The following is a 19,983-nucleotide window of genomic DNA, read 5'->3' as shown; positions in this document are numbered from 1 at the left end:
ACCAAAAGATTGCAATGCTTTGTTTTAAATATCCACAGAGCCCTCTGTGTCTGTTTGGATTAAGATGAGTGGGAGGAGGATGTGAATTTGGCGTATTTGGTAAACATGATCAATGAGGGAAGAATAAATATTTGGCTTTTCTTCCTCAGAAAACTGAGAGGCGAGGAAGGCAGCGTACATCCAGTGGGGTTGCTGCAAAAAAGGGAATAATTGTTCTCGGCGACTCTAGGGAGGAAAGCAAGAAGTCATTGCCTTAAATTGCACTTTGAATTAGTCACTGAGAAAATCTGCCTTACCACTGTATTTGTGGGCAGTGTTGCCAGTGGTTAAGAGCAAGCAGATGCTCTGCCAACTATTTTTGGATATGCAGGAGGTTCATGGGCCACAGAATTTAGGGCTTTGTTTCTGCTTGTTTTGTCACCTTGATAACTGCCTGCTTTGCGACTGCTTCGCTTCCCTGGAGGATCCTTGTAGATTCCTCCTCCTATGCCAGCTTTCTGGCAGGGAGTTAGTTACTTGAACCAAACTTAAGTGAACAGAAGGAGGAAAACTGAGTATCTGCATTTTGCTGGGAGTAAAGATTATCTTAGTTCACATTACAGAGCAGGCAAACTTGGCTCAGCTTTGTTCAACCACGCAGTTCCCTGGAGCTGACTAACAAAAACCTTGTTATTGGACCCCTGAGAAAAAGCCCAGGAGTCTTTACAATGCTTTTTACCTCCTGTTTTTATAATAATCTATGTAAATTTGGCCACAGATTCCATCCGATGTTTGCATTTTAAGGCGTCAGAATCTCGGGTTAGCATTTCGAAAGGCTGGCAGTATCTTTCAGTTTAATGTAATTAAACATCATCTTAATCAGCGCAGTTTTCCCGCGTGCAGAATTGAGCGACGCTGAGCCTTCGGTTAAATCAGCCTAAATGCAGAGGAGATAATTAATCAAATTCAGATTCTTATGAAGCTGACATTTCTAAATGGCAATGCTAAAAGTACCCCTAAGGTATTACACAAGTAAAATGGTGTGTACCTGCCTTTCTGCTGCTGTAGCACATTGAGGGGAGGATTTTTTTTCCTCGTGTGTCAGCAGTTGGCCGGCACACCATAGGAGAAAAGTAGAGGTGTGGAAGATTTGATTTGTAATTGAGGATCCCGGTGCATTTTTGCAGGATTAGGAAGGTAATTTCAAGCTGAGCGCCGGGCGTTTTGCCACCGGCTGGTGCAGTGGCCTCGATGCTGCTCCGGGATGCGGTGGCGTGCGAGACCTAATGGGTCTCTGTGCCCTGCAAGCGCTTCGAAAGAGGAAGCCTGGAAGCTTTGGGAGCGCTAGCGGTGACTTTCCCGTTCGCAGGCTGGACACGGTCCTGTATCGGAAGTGCCAGGGCGACGCGTCGCGCCTCTGCCATACCCACGGCTGGAACGAGACGAGCGAGCTGATGCCGCCGGGCGCCGTCTTCTCCTGCCTGTACCGGCACGCGTACCGCACCGAGGAGCAGGGCCGGAGGGTAAGCGCTGCTCCCGCTCGCAGGGCTTGGAAGCGTTTGCCGTGGATGCTCCATGCACTGGTGCCCCTTCCCAGCTCCCCGCTACGGCACTGTTGCAGCTTACGTTGCCCCTGATAAAGCGAAACAGGCGACTCGAGATGTGGCACTGGCCTGCAGTGGAAACTGGGAGCCCCCCGTGCGCATCAGTGTAGGCACGCTGCACGTCCGCCCTCTTCTCCTTCCAAAGAGTCCCCTGATTTTCCTTGGAGCTAGCCAGCTGAACTGTAAAATTCCTTTTAAGCAGCAGAAAAAAAAATGGAAGTGCAGCTTTCCTAGGCTGTTTCTAGCTTTGATTTGAGTGCAGCTTCAGATTACACTCCATTAAACTTTCTGTTGGTATTAAAACACACTTTCAGTTCTTTGTCCTGTGCTGCTAAATTTGCCTATGGCAACTTTTAAAGAGCTGGCCGAGGTCTGGAGCTCCCCTAAACACGTTGTGCTGGTTCAGAGCCTCTCTGCTCAGGTTTGCTGCCCTCTCGCGTCCCTGCCGCAGCGCTGAGCCCCTCCAAGCAGCCGGGGACTTGGCTCCCTTCCCTCTGGCCTTGCAGTGCGCTCCTGGGAGCTGGCGGGGTTGCACGGTGGCCTGGCTTAAAATTTAATTCCTACGGTTGGCTGGAAAAAGCCTTCTGTGGCACAGGTCAGTTATTGATTGGAAGTTTCTCTTTTAGGGTATTTTTTTAAATGCCGTCTCTTAGTGTGCTGAGTTGACTTTTTAATTCCATTTTATTTTAGTGCTGACCAAAGAAATCAATAGCCCCCTGCAAATAATCTATCAGAGAGAGAAAAAACGGTTCTGAAATGTATTTTTCTTATAGAAAGTAGGCTAAAGGAGCTGTCACTGTGAAATTCAGAGTTTGGAAGCAAGCTCATCAGATCTGTCCTCTTCTGGTGCTGTCCCCAAAGTACTAGATGACTTCTGGTGCTTTGGATTTTTTAAATATGCGAAGCTTTTCACTTCCACCAGTGCCTTCCAGGTCTGGTGAGCACCATCCCAGTGTCCCTTGATCTACTACGTTTTGTCTCCGTCCTTGTCTGGACAAATGCTGGCTGCACTTGGTGGCAGCGGAGGCGACAGAAGGGAAGCTGCAGCAGGGCCTAGGGCCTGGTGCCTTTCTGGTGTCGAGGGCAACATCGGCTGTTGTGACTTCCTTCTCCAGATGTAGCTTTGAGAGAAGGTGGCAGTGCAGGGCTCACTTAGGAACCTGCTTCGACATCCCATTTAAGAGCAAAGAGAAGGTTTAAGGATACAGTTTCCCTTACTGGAATGAAGGGAGCTTTACTCTAAGCTACAACAAAAGTCCAAGCTCTTGGTGTCTGGATTATGTCTGAACATCAGTGTTCTGAACCCGCTGGTTACCCAGTGAGCAGGGCAGGACTTTTTTGTCCTGCTTGGAATTGGGGTTAGTGGTTGGGGCTCACCTTCAGGAAGGCACTGCTGAAAATTTTGTGTGTGTCGTACGTGTTTAGATACATCATATGCTAAAAGCTCTCGTCCCTCTTCGCAGCTATCCCGAGAATGCCGAGCAGAGGTGCAGAGAATCCTCCACCAGCGAGCCATGGATGTGAAACTGGATCCGGCTCTCCAGGACAAGTGTATGGTTGACTTGGGGAAATGGTGCAGTGAGAAAACAGAGACGGGACAGGTACGTTGTGCATGAAAACTGTTCTAGCAAGACTTGCTGGGAGGGGAGGCAAGAGAGGGATGAAGGAACACGTCATAGCTAGCTGAGATCTTTATGGTTGGAAATGTATTTTTAAAAAACTCATTTTGCAACATAATCTACACTAGGTTGAAAGATTATGGTGATATGAAGAGGCTTTGCACCTCTAGCATAGTTTCAGAATATTCAAACGTGTAGTGGAATGAGATGGGGAGAGGGGGTGGTTAATATGAAGGACTTTGCTTTAAAGAAGTGACCTCAGCCCCCTGTCCTGGTTCTAATTTGTAATATCCTATTTCAAGTTTTACATTTCCCACGTAAACTTTATCCCCATTCCATTTGGCAAATCCTGCCATGCTTCCTGTGTTTATAAAGAACTCATCTAACATCTGCTGCTCTTTAACGAAGCTTCAGTAAATACTTTCATGTTAAATTGCTCAGCCTTAGCAGAGCTGTGGGGGAGAGGCACTCGACAGCAGATGCAGGGTGCACGCACCGTTGCCCTTTTGAAGCGTTTTTCATAGTTTGGTAGTATGGGGAGACACCCTGTGTAAAGGACATCGAGGACAAGCAGTAACATCCTAGTGTGACATGCCCGGTCACTACAGCGAATACATCCAAATGTACATTGGTACGGAGCAGATTCTTTGAATATTGCTTGTAATCATCAGGTTGTCGTGTGTGTAAAGCTGCAACATTACCTCTCTGCAAAGGTAATCCTGTACGAAGTGAAGGCAGGAAGGGATGGTACCAAGTAACTGGTCTTAGCCTGAGCTATGAAAGTGCTTTCCAAGGAGACAGATGAAGTCTTAGTGCATCAGTTCTGAAATTCTCATCAACTGGTTTAAGACTTTAGATCTAAATAAGATTGTTCGTTTTATGAAGAGGGGGGAAGTTCCACCCCTGCACCCATTTCGAGACAGATTTTGAATATCGGGCCTTAGATCACGTACTAAAACAATTGTCTTTTATAGGAACTAGAATGTCTTCAGGACCATCTTGATGACTTGGTGTCTGATTGCAGAGACATAGTGGGAAATCTTACAGAGCTGGAGTCTGAGGTGAGCAGTTTTCAGCCAAGGATGAAGGGAAGAATAAAGCATGCCCTGTTAGTTTCCATTGGAGGCTCTCAAAGACAGGTGAACAACAGTTAAAGATTTTAAGTGGAAGGAAAAATGAAGCAACAGCCTAAAGTGGTGGTGGTCCTGAAGCTACAAGCTTTTGCACAGATAATCCTGTTATTTTTAATACCATCAAAATATGTTGTGGAGATTTAGTTTTTGGTCTTACCTGCAAGCAGTTTCATACCATACTGCAATTGCTCTCTCCCTGGCTCAGATGTATTGCAAGAACTAACTTAAGTACAGTCTTAATATTTGCATTGAGATCAGCAGCCTCACTTGCTTTTAGGAATTTCGGTGTTTTGAATATCTTGTCCCAAATGATTCCCTGTATATCTTAAAATTTACCTGGTGCCATAGAGGCTCTTCCTTCCAGTGGCTGCAAACATTTAGCTCAGGACTATCATTAATCTTTAACTCCTGCCTAAGTCTGGTATGTTTTCTAGTGCCATAGTGTCAGGTTTGGAGGAGCCTGGCTGAATTACCCAAGCAGTGAGTTTCTGTCTGTGGAGATCAGGTTCTTTCCTTCTTGCATTTGCCACATTTTCACCGGCATGAACCCTGGATATTTCAGAACTGAAGGGCGAAGCTCTCTGGGTTGCAAAAAACCCTGTAAACCAAGTTAAGTAACTGTCTTCTCACTGTGAGAAAGAAATATTGCATGTTTTCTGCAGGACATTCAGATCGAAGCCTTGCTGATGAGAGCGTGTGAGCCCATCATCCAGACGTTCTGTCATGTGAGTACTCTGAGGAGGAAAAAATGCTGTATGGGAGCTTTTTAATATTTAAATCCTTGGTATGCTTCCTCTCCTTGAAGAGTTAAAACCAGAGGTAGAACAATCACAGAAGTCTATAAAATTTGCATTAGAAATAAGTAAAGAAAGCATTCCTGGTTCCATGCAGTACTTCCACTGTTGTTGCAATACCTAGCGCAGGAACTAGATTCTAAAAGTGCCTTGCAATTTAAAAATTATACCTTATAGTGGGTCAGAAACTCAACCTTTTCTTCTCTCCTGCACCTAAGCAGTGTGTCTAGCTGCTCTACCTTGTGCTTAAAGTTATAACATTGCTGATAAAACTTCTTAGCGCTGCTGTGGGATTTGAATAGTCTAATACTGCATGGAAGTGTTGGCTCTACACTGTTGTCCTCTCTCTGAATCTAATGTGTCTGAGATCATAGAATCATAGAATCGTAGAATTGTTAAGGTTGGAAGGGACCTCTAGAGATCATCCAGTCCAACCCCCTGCACACGCAGGGTCACCTAGAGCACGTGGCACAGGACTGTGTCCAAGCGGGTTTTGAAGATCTCCAGAGAAGGAGACTCCACAACCTCTCTGGGCAGCCTGTTGCAGTGCTCTGTCACCCTCACTGTTAAGAAAGTTTTCCTTAAGTTCCTGTGGAACTTTTGGTGTTTCAGTTTGTGGCCATTTACTCTAGTTCTGTCGGTGGCCACCACTGAAAAGAGACCAGCACCATACTCCTCACTGCCTCCCTTGAGGTACTTCTAGACACTGCTCAGGTCCCCTGTCAGCCTTCTCTTCTCCAGGCTGAACAGGCCCAGCTTCCTCAGCCTCTCCTCATAGGGCAGATGTTCCAGGCCCCTGATCATCCTTGTAGCCCTGCACTGGACTCTCTCCAGCAGCTCCACATCTCTCTTGTACTGTGGAGCCCAGAACTGGACACAGTTCTCCAGATGCGGCCTCACCAGGGCAGGATCACCTCCCTCGACCTGCTGGAGATGCTTCATTTCTGAACTGCGTGAGGATATGCAAGCGAACACTGGGCAGTTGAGGGTGTCTGTAAGCACATAATAGAGTGGGACTTCAAATACTACTGCTCTGAGTTATTTCCCAGACACAGTGGGCTAAAGGAATATAAAAATCGTAGCCTGTTTTCAAGCCTTTTGCCCATCCTTCAGGAGGTTGCAGATAACCAGATAGATTCTGGGGACCTGATGGAGTGTCTGATACAGAACAAACACCAGAAGGAGATGAATGAGAAGTGTGCAATTGGAGTTACTCACTTCCAGCTGGTAAGTACTGCTTTTCTACACTACCAGCTGCAACTCGTTTTATTCGCTGAGGTGGTTGACAGGAATTAGCTACTTAGGAATCTCTTCCTTGCTTTTCCCTACTTCGTTAAAGGTAGTATTCTGAGTTTAGATGATTGTATTCACATGCCCTCTCATAAGTGGTTCTTTCTGGAGATCACTTCTTTTCAGCCCTCCTCCTTACTGCTGTATGTTAGATAGGGTCCCAACTTCAGCAGTGCAGTGTCTCCTTCGATTCCCCACAGATAAGTTGTGGCCAAAAGCATTTGCTGATTTTTGTGATTCAACAAGTGATGGTCTGTGCAAAATATATAATTTTTTTAATTTTCTTGCTGTGGTTGAGCAAAACTCTTCTCATCTCTTCTCTCGCAGGTTCAAATGAAAGACTTCCGGTTCTCGTACAAGTTTAAAATGGCTTGCAAGGAGGATGTGCTGAAACTTTGCCCCAACATCAAGAAAAAGTATGTAGCACCTGAGCGAACAGCAGCCTGATTGTAGAATGCATAATAAAGCTTTAATGTTATTTCATGATGGGTCAAGAAACCTTAGATTTCATCTAAAAATTGATTTTGTGCATTTTCTTGTAGAAACTCTGTTCTGCAAATGCTTAAGGGAGAGGCAGTGGCTCCCTCTTTATAGAGGTGTTTCTTTTTACCTCTTACACAAGACCATGTCCTCTTAATTGTTATTCTTGCTATGGAAGTAGCTGGTTATTACCACTAATGATCTGCGTGCCTCAGGATGTTTTACACCCTTGCAAGATTCATTGTCTTCTAAGATGCCAGTTAAGAATTAGAGTTGCTGGTCTGGGAAAGGAAAATATCCTGCTTGCGTTAGCAGGCTCATGCATTTCGGTAGAAGGATTTCTCATTTAATAGCCTGCTCCATTAATGTAAGGCTGAACTGCACACAAGGTCAGTTGTGTTTATGGATAAGAAGACTGTGCACTTTAAGATATAAACTGTGTTTACATTCCTGGGGTCAGTTTTTTGCTCCGTGATGTGGTGATCCAACATGTCTGTCCCCTCTCCCCAACTTCCCTCCAGATTTTGGTTGACATGTGAGAGGAGTATATGAATAAGAAACCCTTCTCTTTCCTGCAGGGTGGATGTAGTGATCTGTCTGAGCACGACTGTGCGCAATGATACTTTGCAGGATGCCAAGGAGCACAGGGTGTCTTTGAAGTGCCGCAAACAGCTGCGTGTTGAGGAGCTGGAGATGGTAAACACGCATGAGGCTTTTGATGTGCTTGCTCTTCCAGTGAGGTCTTCCAATTAGAGCTTCCTGCCCTGTCCACCTCAGGGGAAAATAAGGAAGCTCATTCATAAGAAGCATCTAATCTATTTTTTCCACTGAGAGAAAATCTTCTAACACCACCAGGCCTTTCCCCAGTGAAAGCAATGACCTAAATAGTCTCATGTTTAATGTTAGAGCAACATGCTCTGCTTGCTAACGTCCCCAGGGCTCTAGCAGATGATCTAGCAGGTCGTACTGTGGCTGGTGATATGTCCTTTAGCTTTCATCGCCAAAGATCTTAGCTGTCTTAGACTTCTGTGTTAGTGGAGGAGTTGTGGGGACAACTTGCCAACTCTGTAATTAATGTTTGAACTCTATAATTATGTTTGAATGGAGCCTCTTGCTTCTCTCTGTGTGAAAAGCCAACTGATCCGTCGCAGGGGTTTGCAAAGTCCCACTAACCATTCTTACCCCCAAGGCCCTTAAATTCAAAGACACTGACTTGCCTGTTGTGATAGTTACTTCTGATGAACAGGGTTCTAGTTAATAGAATAACAAAGTTAAAATTGTAGGATTTTTTGGTATCCCAATTAAAAGCTCGTGATGTAATTTGTCCTGTAGACTGAGGATATCAGACTTGAACCAGAACTGTACGAGGCTTGTAAAAGTGACATCAAGAATTACTGCCAAAACGTAGCCTATGGCAATGCTCAGGTAATGGATCTTTATTAATAATTTAGAGTTCGATTTGTACTGTCATTTTGAAAAAAAAAATGGACACTTTTTGTTTCTGATAACGCAGCTTTGGATTTTCATTTTAAGGCAGCACTAAAACCTTTTGCCAGTGTCTTGGAACATTTAAATGGTTTTCACTGGTTCACAAGCAATGTAATGAGTGATTGTAATGCTGTCAATAAGACATTCCCTGTTTAACCTTAATTCTAAACTATTAGCTGGTTACTGCAAAGGTTGCTAAAAAAAATTTAGCTACAGTGTCTGCAAAATGAGTTTTGGGGTATGGGGAGTAGGTCCACATGACCCATCAAATTAAATGTGTAATTAAATGTGTAATGTCATCCCATTAAATGTGTGTGTTCTAGATTATTGAGTGCTTGAAGGAAATCAAGAAGCAGTTGAGTACCCGGTGCCACCAGAAGGTGTTTAAACTGCAGGAGACAGAGATGATGGATCCCGAACTGGACTACACACTCATGAGAGTCTGCAAGCAGATGATCAAGGTGATGGAAGGGTGCTGACTTAGGAGGGTGAGGTTGGGATGTAAGAGTACATTGGTGTATCTTGAACTATCAGGTTTGGGCTTCCCCATAATGACTCATTCCAGAATTGCTGTGGTGTTTCAGAGTATGATTGCCTTTAAGCAAAATAACCAGATTCTTCACTCTGAGGCAAGTCGAGGTTTCTTTAAGGCATCTCTCACCTTGCTTCCTCCGAATACCTGATTAAAGCCTGTGCAAATATTTGTCTCCCACACGCCAGAAGTGTTAGAGGAGGAAGTCTGATGTGCTGAGGCTTCCCATACAGCTTTGATCTGACCTGTTCTCCTGCTGCAGCAAATTGGCCTCCAGCAGAGGTGGAGAAGTCACCACGATTACAGAGCTCACTGTTGACCTGGTGCAGGATTTCATCAGACTGATAGAGTAGGCAAAATCAGGCAAAAACTTTGATACTAAAAATAGGAAATGCCTTAAAGGGGGGCCATGTGACAAACAGCAGTGAGTGTTGATATGGAACACTTCTGCATTGTAGCTAGAACTACAAGCCCTGAAATACTTCTGTGTACTCTGTACAATACTCTGAATCCTTCTTGCTGTCTGAAGCATAATATCTGGAGAGTTTATGGCTCTCCAGAACAGATTTATGCTTTAAAAGAAGACTTATAATGTCATCAGAGATGGTGAGGATTATCAACACAGGAGCTCTGTCTTACAACCACAGAATCCATTCCTGACAGAAGGAATAAGTGATTAAGAAGTAATAAGTCCTCTGATTTAGGACAGAAATGGCCAAGTTAGCATGAGTGAGCTTGCAGCTCTCTGGGGCTACGTGGTCTTACCTTTGTCCTGAGGGTTACCCACAAAGTATTTACCTGCCACTTTGTCCATCCAGCTGTTACAGACAGTGGCAGTATATGGAGTTGCCAGATACCCTTTAAATTTCTAAAATAAATTGGATTAAAAACAGTAGTGAATGAGATCAGATTTGGTGCAGGTTTCTCTCAAAGATGTGGTAACTTCTGAATGTAAAATAAAGGTAAATTGCTTTTGGTACTGCCAGTGCAAGCTGCAGCCTAGACCCTGAACTAGCAGGGTCTGTACTGCACAGCTCACACTCCATAAATACGGGTGTTCAAGCTGGAGAACAGCACTGTCCTTAGTGGTAGGAGGTGTTAGGGTTAGAGGGAACCGAGTTCCTTCTACCTCCAGGTTAGGCACGTGGATATTCTGTTCTGTCATTATGTGATTTTTGAGTGCTTGGTGCTGAAATTGATTTTTTTTTTGTAGCGATTTTGCCCAGAGGCAGACTCAAAAAACATGTTGCAGTGTCTGAAACAGAATAAGAACAGTGAAGTGATGGATCCTAAATGCAAGCAAATGATTACCAAGCGCCAGATTACACAGAACACAGGTAGGCCCTTCTCGTGGCGGGGAGAATAAAATACTGCTTGCCTGAGCTAGTGGGTGGTCTGCATGCCTGGAGGACTGTTCTCTTCATTTGATTCTTCACAATTGTCATTACACGTCCTGATTTCTGGGCGATGCTTCTTTCAAAGCTCTTTGAGTATTATGCTCTATCTGGAGAGATGAAGTTCTGCTGTGTTTTCTCCGTTAGATTATCGCCTAAATCCTGTGCTCCGCAAGGCCTGCAAAGCAGACATCCCCAAATTTTGCCAGAATATCCTGAGCAGGGCCAAGGATGATACAGAGTTGGAGGGTCAGGTCATCTCGTGCCTCAAGCTGAAATACGCAGACCAGGTGAGTCGAGACGAGGGACTGCAGGAACAGGCTGGGCAACGCGCACCGACTGCCAGGGGGACGCCGGGCTCGCGGGGCGCTCAGCCTGCGTCGCCTGCTGCACCCCAACGAATTTTTATGCTGCCGTGCAGTCACTATAGATTACACAGATTAAAATGCAGGGTGATTATTTATGAAAAGAAAGCTCATGGAGTGAGTTAATGACTTTCTCCGCTTAATAGCGTCTCTCTCCAGACTGCGAGGACCAAATCCGAGTGATAATCCAGGAATCGGCTCTTGATTATCGGCTGGATCCCCAGCTTCAGATGCACTGCTCTGAAGAGGTAGGAGGAATAACTCCCCAGCTGCTTATTCAGGATGAAAACTATCCTCAGGAGCCTGGAAATGAGAAGTTTTGTCATGGAATTGATTTAGTGTTTCTTAAAATGTGAACTCTCCCAACAGAACACAAACAAACAAACAAAAAAATCAGCTGCTTCCAGCTAGTCAGTTTCTCTGCCTGGGACTTTTTCCCAGTGTGTAAGAATGGCAGATTCCTGTGCAGTGCTAGTGTGAAGTAAAGTTTGCCATTTGGCATCTCATCACCACTAACGACCATGGAAATATATTGCATTGCTGTTGTGAGCAATGAGTAGTTCTCTGGCCTTATCTTTACTGGAATACAGTCAGATTTTGAGCTTTTACTTTTAATAGCATAATAATCCGAGTCTCAAGGATTACTTACTTCAAGTCTTAGCACTATTTCTATGCAATTTTTCTCCCTGCCCACTTACCAGTTCAGCATTTCTTGATGTTGGGTTAAGAAGGGTATGTGTATTGAAGGAGTCAAGCTGGATTTCCTGGGATGGGCTTGTGTGCTGAGATGCAAATGTGTTGAAAGGCAGAGTGATTGTTAGGTACCATTTATTAATGTTAAAATATATACATATATATATATTTTTTTCCAAAATAGATTTCCAACTTGTGCGCAGAAGAAGCAGCAGCTCAGGAGCAGACTGGACAGGTGGAAGAATGTCTGAAAGTGAATCTGCTGAAAATAAAAACTGAAATGTGCAAAAAGGTAAAGGAATTAAACTGAACATACCCTGAAAGGCATGCTGTCCCTGCAGCGTTCTTAAATATTCTTCCAGATCATGCCCCAGGCCACGGTGTAGCTTGTGTGAAGCCAAAGCTCTGCAGATTTCTTTGCCCATCTCAATTCTGACCTGCAGCAATTCAATTCAGTTTCAAGTTGCTCATGAAAATTGTGCCTACAATGTGCTATACTTTGCTGTTCCAGAATTTGGATCTATTCTTGGTTATGATTGCCAAAGTTTCTAGTTACTGATCTGTTTGCTGCTGCTGCTGGGTCAGTTGCAGACCTCCTCAATGATGAATATGGCCTAGGCGCTGGCTGTGGTCGAGTCCTGTGAAGTGCCCCATAACTGTGGCATTCATTTCAATTTTAACCAAAATAACGTTGGTATATTGAGCTTGTTTTGCCTTGATACAGGTATTTAGTGAACTTAACTACGCTCCTCCTCATAAAGCAGGACGTTTCCTCCAGCATTTCTATCACATCCATTATTGGTATGGTTTTTCTGTGATGGTGGCTTAAAAGATCCACCATTAAAAGAGATGATCCACCATTTGGCAACAGACATGATCTGCAGTGTTTCATTCTCCCTCCTTTCCTGAGATGCACCTGTAATTTTTTCCTTCTCCAGGAAGTGCTCAACATGCTGAAGGAAAGCAAAGCAGATATATTTGTTGACCCAGTGCTTCACACAGCCTGTGCCCTAGACATCAAACACCACTGTGCTGCCATTCCGCCGGGAAGAGGACGCCGTAAGTGTTCAGGCTTTGCTTGCACGGCCCTGTCTGTCCTGAGGGCCGTAGGCTGCCTTCTCCTACCAGCATTGTCTGAAGTACCAGATGCTTCTGCCAGACGTTTGCAGGTAGCGAGGTGGAGCTGCTGCTCCAGAGGAGGCAGGTGCCCTTGCTCGAGTCGCGGCGCTGGGAGGGTTGTCAAGAAGTGCTCTAGTCCTCCACTGTGTCCAAGGCAGGAAGCAGTTGTTCAGTGCTCATGTAGCATCCTTCAGCCTTATCTGCAAATCTAACAAGTATATGTTATGTTTCTTCATTCATGTGATTGCTGACAATAGTGCCTGATGCCAAGTCTATAATCCCTGCTCAGTAAATCCTTCCATTGAAAAATAAGCCCTGAAGTACACGGACTCAGTTTTTCAGTGATGTTTATCTCCACTCTGTATCAGCTGCATGTAAGATAGAGCGCTCAGACTCACTTCTATCAGACAGTATTGTATCAGAGTGTGTCAGAAGCTTTCCTGGAATTAAGTTTTTTCATCCTACAGAAGCAAATGGGATTGGTTTCACAAGATCCATCCTTGGCAAATCCCTCTTGGTCCTTCTTTGTGTCAGTAGTTATTCCTAGTTTGCTTTGCTTGTTTCAGTGTTTTTGGTGGATAAAATTAAGCTGAAGTCTTTTGATCCTCTTTTTTTTCCCTCCTCTGCTTAAAGAAGCACATTTTTTTCTGGTCTGCTCTCCCAGAAGATAGGCAGTCTCTCCTGCATTTCCCAAGCTCAGGTAGCTGCTCAAGGCTCTGAGTTTTCATCAGTTGTTTAGGTCTCCCTAAGACAAAGGGAAGCAGGTTCAGGCCACTTGAAACTTGTTCTTAACCTGTTTCTTTCCTGTTTGGGCTCAAGCCTTTTGCTACTGCTGTTATATTAGCTAGCTGGCTAACATATACAGGTGCTTAAAAAAAGCTAGTGCAAAAAATATATGTGTGTTTTCCTGAATTTATATGTCACTAGAAATAGCAGGCCAAGTATTTTCCTGGTCACTGTCTTTCTTTTATGATAGTTATTGAATGCCTTTTTGAAATTCTGTGTATCCTTTGTTCTTTTCTTGTTTTGTCCTAATTCTTTTGCTGTCTGTTCCGGTGTGTTTGCACTGAAGATATGCAGAAGTCTGGCTTAAAGAGGGCTCTGCCACTGACTGTTTGAACCAGCAGTTGGGTTTAAAAGTCTGAGGTTAATTTAAAACTTCAAGCCTGCTTGCCTTTTATGAGCAAAATAACTCTTCATTGTACAGAAAAAAAAATCCAATTAGGGATTATTCAAGTAAGGCAGCATAAGTATAAAGGAGACAAAATGCCAGTGTCTCATTTGAACTTCCATGAGAGGTCATGGATTGGTCAAGCCTGTTGTAGCAGCCAGGTCCTTGTAACACCGTTGGCCCTGCGCAGAGCTCGGGGAACGCAGGCAGCAAAACCTTTCCAGCAGAACTATTCCAGGATTCCCTCGGCATCCTTCGCCCCTTAGCCTGCTGCTGAGGCGGCCGTTGCTCGTGTGTAACGGCCTCTCCTGCACATTGCAGAAATGTCCTGCCTGATGGAAGCTCTGGAAGACAAGCGTGTGAGGCTGCAGCCGGAGTGCAAGAAACGCCTTAATGACCGTATCGAGATGTGGAGCTACGCCGCCAAGGTGAGCATGGGAAGCGTTTCAGCCAACTGCCTCAGCCTTGCGCCTTGGCTCTTCCGCCAAACTGCTGTGTTGTAAACTGCTTAGTAAAAGCCTGACCTGCAGTGAAATTCAGCATCTCCGAATGAAGTAGAGCACTGAACTTCATCTAAAAACATGGAATCGGGCCTCCTTTTTAACATATATGCTTTGTTTCTCAGTGCCTGGGATGCATCCTCAACAGTGCAGGATTAAATCATCCTTGGGGCATGCGGGGCTTGATCGATGTGGCAAATGTCTAGGGCGATGAGTGGGGTCACCAGAACTCCCTGGTATAAAACTGTCTCCTGGGGAGCTGCTCATTGAGATGAATCATTCCAGGCCTGCCTGGCTGTGGTTCGGGACAGGTCTGGCTGTGGAAGGAGGCAATAGCAGCAGCAGAGATTAAATCTCAGGATTGACCTGAGAGTCTCATGCAAAGCACAGTTCTCTGGCTCATTTATTCTCTTCTCTCCCGCTTAGGTTGCCCCAGCTGAAGGCTTTTCTGACCTTGCCATGCAAGTTATGACCTCTCCGTCCAAGAATTATATATTGTCTGTGATCACAGTGGGCATCTGTGTACTCTTCCTGATCGGCCTGATGTGTGGACGCATCACCAAGCGGGTGACAAGAGAGCTCAAGGACAGGTAGAGCCTGGATTGCCTGCTGAAGAAATGCCTGCCCAGTGCCCAGTTTTGTACAGCCCTCCTCTGTATAGTCTACCCACCCCCTCTTGTGAGAGGAGAATAAAAAGAAAAAAAAATTAGAACATCAGCAGGTGTTGGCTCAGTTTTCCCATCCTGGATCTCATCCACGGCATCTTCATCCTATGAAAGTTTGTGTGCAACATTGGCAGCCCAGCCAGCAGCTTTCGTTACCCCTTTGTTAGCAGACTCTCGTTGACCTGCCTGTAGACAAGTGTCTGTTGTGCTGTTGGAACTGCCTTCACTCTCCAAATCAGACTGACATGACCTGCAGCTCAAGCAGTTTTTAAGTAAATTTTTAAAGAAAGACATGTATCTGCATACCAACTGTATGATTTAGGTAACAGTTCATTCTGAAATATAGTCATCCTCTGTGGCTGAGTGAAATAGAGGCAGGAAATTAAAGGGTAACTTGCATCTTACACCACAGTTGGCCTTGTTTTAGACATCTTGCTCATCTTATGTAAAGCATCTTCAGAGCATAGTCTTGGACAACCTAAGGACACCAGTCACTGGTGTCATCTTCTAGTGAGTATCCTGCTTTTGTTACTGTGGATTTATTTTTTGGCTGAAAAGATGTCCTCCCTATCTTCCTCTACCACTCGCAAGATAGAATAAAACATTGACCAGGATCAAATACCATGTGAGCTGTACAACTTGTATTTCAGTAGATTAAAGACATGCTGTAGACACAAGGCGTATAGAGCCTGTCAGAAGTGTACAGTGCTGCTGTCAGTGGCAGGAGGTGCCCTGAACAGTTACTCGGACAACTTTATCAGTGATGATGCGAGGGAAAAAAAAATAACACTCCATTTATTTTACTTTGCTGCTGCTGAGCTATTACTCCCCTGAATTAATGATCTGCAGGTGGTATTTGGTGGTATTTGACATACTGGCAGGGAGGTGCTTTGCCAGAGGTGTGCGATGCGACTGAACGGCCAACAGCTCTAACTGTAAAATGGTTATTGGGGTTAGTGCAGTGGTTTTTCCGACCTGTCTGGGTCCTCATTTTTTTCAGCGGAAGCACTGAGGAATACTTTTAGTTCCCACAAGTACTGTTGATTAAGGCTGAAACTGGCATTTCCTGGGATGTAGGACACGGGTGCTGGTCCAGGATAGCAAGCAGGAGAGGAGAAGGGGGGATGACAGTGCTGCACGAAGGGCAGAAGCATCCGGATCTTCAAGGGAAAACAGCTTTTGTGTTGTCACCACCAGCGTGCATGCTCAGGCTGTCTATAGCCACGCTTCCAGAACCTGATACTCACATCTGAAAACTCAGAGAAGGTGTCTTGAAAAAGCTACGCTTTTCTCTGTGAAAGCTCCTTACCGCCGCCTTCCGTCCGCACGCAGGAGGAGGGCAGGTCGTTGGTCGTGTGCTGTGGTTGAAACCGAGGAGTTAGGGCGAGTGTGTTGCTGAAACCCAGGAGTGAGAGTTGACCGTACCACAGGACGTGCTTTATCAGCCTTTTAGATGTGCTCTCCTGTGTGTGCCACAGGGAAAATCATGTGCCCGAAGCTGCCCACCTTAGGCTGAAGCTTGCAGTGTGATTTTTCTTTTCCACTCTAGCGCATTGCTAGGTAAGACCTCACATTTCCAATCCCCTGTGCTGTTCTCTAGGGGAACAGTGCAGATGATCTGAGACACTTTGGATGTGGACCAGCTGGTTTGAATGATGCTGTGAGGTCAGAATGTTGTGCATACGAAATACCGTGATGGCTTTTGCTGCCTTTATGAAGTGCTAGAAAGGTGGGCAAAGTTGTTTGCAAACATGTCTTTGTTGTTCCGCTCTGAGCATGGACAGCAAACTGAGTGATGGAGTTGTAGGCTGATAATGGTGGTCTTTCATGAGCTCTTCTGGTTTTGAATGAAAGCATTTTGAACGCAGGGCAAGCAATAGGGAGAGTCTGAGCAATGAACGTTCAGCAGAGAGATGGTGCATATGGTAGGATCCCAATAATGGGGAGTAGAAAAGAAATTAGGCCTTGGTTCCTTCTCTCAGCTCTGTTCCCTGGTGCTAATACAGGTTAACTGGCTCTCTGTAACCATGAACTGGAAGAAGAAAGGTCTGGCTGGTGACATCTCTTGAGGCAGAACCGGTGTGTGACACTTGGCTGGCAGTTAGGAAAGTCCAGGTGCGCAGAGATGGGGAGCGTGTTACTGGAGCCACAGGGAGGGGAAAAGGCTCCTGTGCACCTCGCTCTTGCTTGTGTGGCACCAGCCCTGCTTTTGGAGCGTCCGTGGGGCACAACCAGTGTGCCCCTCCGAGCAGCGGGGGCGGTTCATAAGGTGATGAGCCCGGATGCCTCGTTAGGCGGTGTGTTGTCTAGGAATAGCGGGGGTTTTCCCCCATAAATTCCAAATGGCACCGCGGTGAAGCATTGTGAGTTTGTAGCCGTAGTTCTGAACGTAAATCCGTGTTTAGGAAAGCAACTGCTGTTTTTACTTGCCTCTGGTTATTTACTTTTTAATTTGGAAGGAGGTTCAGCTGTAGGAAGCAAGTCTCCTGTGTTGTTGTTGGTTTTGGAGATGTGCAGTAATGTATTTTGGCATGACACTTAAATGCATTAGTCAGACCAGTAAGAGCAGTGCCCCAAAGGGTTTAGAGTCTTAGAGTACGTTATTCCTTGGAGCATGTGGCTACTTCTAACCAGCATGTGCAAGCCCGTGCACTCCCAGGCACACTCAAGTGTTCTTGGTCCTTAACTGCCTGGAGTTGCAGTCCCTGCTCCGTGACTTTTTGCGGAGACTTTCTTCCTAGCAGAGCATCGGTGCTGCTAAGGAGACTGCTAAGCAGAGCTTCACCCATGGAGCGAGCAGCAGTGCCTGGAGAACTGCGTTAGGAGGCTCCAGTCTGCAGTGTTTCTTACTGGCTTTCCTGCTTTTCACATATACCTAAGCATCTTAGAGGCCTCAAAAGCACACACACATGCACACCCCCGAAAAAGAGAGAGACTCATACAAGTGTTGTTCCAAAAATAACCTGCTTGTGCTGTTGCCAACACAACATCTTCCCTGCAGGCAACCACTTTCCGTTGCAGAGAAAGAAATGCAGGTGGTAAGAAACATTGCTGCTGCCTTTAATTTAAGGAAGCCTTTTTTAGCTTTTGTAATTTAATTGAAAGCACTAGAAATGGCTATGTCAACCCGTAAAGGAGCTGAAGCAAAGCTTCTGGTCTGCTTTCCTGCTCGTGACCCTCAACTCTTAGTGGAGAAGGCTGAGTTCCACCATGTCCTGCATGACTCTCCTTGTCGTAGCAACGCCTTCTGTTTGAGAGCTTATGCTAGATACAGTTATGCTGATGCTCCTGGAAATACGTGGAAAGGGTAGATGACTGCTAAGTAGCGTGGCATGCCGCTCTCCTCCCTCCTGCTGCAACGCCTAACGAGATAGCTTGCGTTCCCCAGTTGGCAGCATGTGTTTAGGTAACATGGACAAGGGGGGTTGTGCATCATGTGCACCCCTCCTTCAGTCTGGCGAGCCCTTTAGTGTTCATTCTCGTTGCCTTTAAGGAAAAAAAAACACTTATAGTTTATCTAGAAGATTAAATCGAGTCCTTTTGACTTTCTTCTGACTTTGGATTCCCCTTGCCTTGCTTGTGTCATCAGGCGGTCATAACTGATGTAGATAGGAACAATGTTTTTCACTTGTCCCGTAATGTCCAGCAAGTCTGCGAGTTGGGTACCCCTGTGTCTGCATTGCTGGAAAGGGCCTGAAAAGCCCTCTTTAAGTTCGAATAATTCTCTGACAAAATCATGTAAGCATTTTGCCCCAAATGTGGTGTTTAGAAATCCCCACAAATGCAATCATCTGTCTCTGAAAGAATCCACAGTAAACATGTGCGCAGAGAGTGGAGAGGTCTCAAGTCTCAGCACGGAGACTTAGTGTGCGTGGGTACAACAGGGAGGAAACTGTGAGGCCGGAGAGATCACTTGAACCTGGTGTGGCAGGAGTACGTTCAAGGTGGATGGTGACTTCTGTTAAAACACAACGTTGTTATTTAGTCAAAGAGTGTAGCGTTGCTTTCGTTCTTTTACTTCAGCAGCTTTGATTTCCAAAGGTAGCTTTGAGGAGTGTGTGAGTGCACGAGTGCGGTACAAGATCAGAGCATCTCCTGTCCCCCTGGAAATAGCTCCATGGGCTCCCAGCTGTTTCAGTGTTGCTTTTTATGAGGATAGGTTATCACGTGCGGTTTTTGGCCTCTGAAGGGCAATTCCCAGATGCTGGTCTTCAAGCGAGGTTTCCACAACGGGGCTTGCGCTGCAGGGAGCCCCTCGGGCTCCTCGTGGGGCTCGGATCTTGCGCCCTGGCCGGTGACCGGCCTCTTTGCAAAATCCTCCTGCTTGGGGTTTTGCGGAGGAGCCGCTCCCGGGCAGCCATGGTTGCACCTGAAACCCCCCAGCCCACAGCACCTCGGTGAATTTACTGCATAAAAGCGCCCACGATGTAGCAAGCAAGTGGGGGGCAAGGGCATGGGGTGACTTTTGCCCGTAGGTCCTGCTTTGATCCTTGTGCCACACGGGTGCAATCAAAAACTGTGACTAATGTTTGTGTTGGACTGAATTTAAGAAAAAAAAAATACCAGTGAAACTAGAGCTGTTTGTTTGTAGGGGAGGGTGAGAGGGGGATGTAATACAGGTACTTAGTGATCTCTGGTAGGCTGTAGGGACGCTATCGCGAGCCTCCCCTGTAGTGTGCAAAAGAAACCCATGAATTCCACTTGTACAGCAAAAGCTGGTTTTGAACTTAGTCTTTTTTTTTTTTTAAATGTGACATTAACTTTCTTTTTTTTGTAAATTGTTTTCCTTTCTGTGTATAAAATCCTGGCCGGTTCTTGTTTTTACATGTTCATGCTGTGTAATTTTGAGATGTTACTGAGATTCTGAACATAATGTGCATTTTTTTTTCTGTACAGATGAAATGGGAGAATTTAATAAAAAGAGTCTGCAGGTTTTTACTGGTGGTGTGGGGGTTCTTTTCACCGCTTTTTACCGTTTACGTGTGTATTTGTCGCGCCGTGGCGCCGCCTCAGCGCGCAGCCGCCAACGGCTCCTCCGCGCGGGGGGCGGAGCCTCTTCCCGCCGTAGCCTGCGCGCGCCGCGGGAGGGCGGCGCATGCGCCGTGAGGCCGCGTGTGGCGGCCGCGGAGCGCCCAGGCCGGCGGGGCCCGGCAGCCG

At 45.8% G+C, this 19,983-nt stretch overlaps 1 protein-coding gene across 1 annotated transcript in view; it reads left to right on the top strand.

Moving 5' to 3' along the window:
• Positions 1 to 15,639, top strand: part of GLG1 (golgi glycoprotein 1) — a 62,815-nt gene extending 47,176 nt beyond the window's left edge. Inside the window, exons 11-26 of the mRNA XM_088519820.1 lie at positions 1,349 to 1,502; positions 3,047 to 3,184; positions 4,177 to 4,263; positions 4,998 to 5,060; positions 6,243 to 6,356; positions 6,747 to 6,835; positions 7,478 to 7,595; positions 8,232 to 8,324; positions 8,711 to 8,848; positions 10,133 to 10,256; positions 10,461 to 10,603; positions 10,825 to 10,926; positions 11,556 to 11,663; positions 12,310 to 12,430; positions 13,983 to 14,089; positions 14,588 to 15,639. Coding sequence (XP_088375946.1) covers positions 1,349 to 1,502; positions 3,047 to 3,184; positions 4,177 to 4,263; positions 4,998 to 5,060; positions 6,243 to 6,356; positions 6,747 to 6,835; positions 7,478 to 7,595; positions 8,232 to 8,324; positions 8,711 to 8,848; positions 10,133 to 10,256; positions 10,461 to 10,603; positions 10,825 to 10,926; positions 11,556 to 11,663; positions 12,310 to 12,430; positions 13,983 to 14,089; positions 14,588 to 14,755 — 1,867 coding nt within the window. The 3' untranslated portion in view covers positions 14,756 to 15,639. The remainder of the gene's footprint in view (positions 1 to 1,348; positions 1,503 to 3,046; positions 3,185 to 4,176; positions 4,264 to 4,997; positions 5,061 to 6,242; positions 6,357 to 6,746; positions 6,836 to 7,477; positions 7,596 to 8,231; positions 8,325 to 8,710; positions 8,849 to 10,132; positions 10,257 to 10,460; positions 10,604 to 10,824; positions 10,927 to 11,555; positions 11,664 to 12,309; positions 12,431 to 13,982; positions 14,090 to 14,587) is intronic.
• The last annotated feature ends 4,344 nt before the right edge of the window (positions 15,640 to 19,983 follow it).

Source organism: Tinamus guttatus, unplaced genomic scaffold (genome assembly GCF_059628265.1).
Source record: "Tinamus guttatus ecotype Peru unplaced genomic scaffold, ASM5962826v1 Tinamus_guttatus_pri_ptg000074l, whole genome shotgun sequence".
Taxonomy (NCBI): domain Eukaryota; kingdom Metazoa; phylum Chordata; class Aves; order Tinamiformes; family Tinamidae; genus Tinamus; species Tinamus guttatus.
This window is presented reverse-complemented; position numbering and strand designations above follow the sequence as displayed.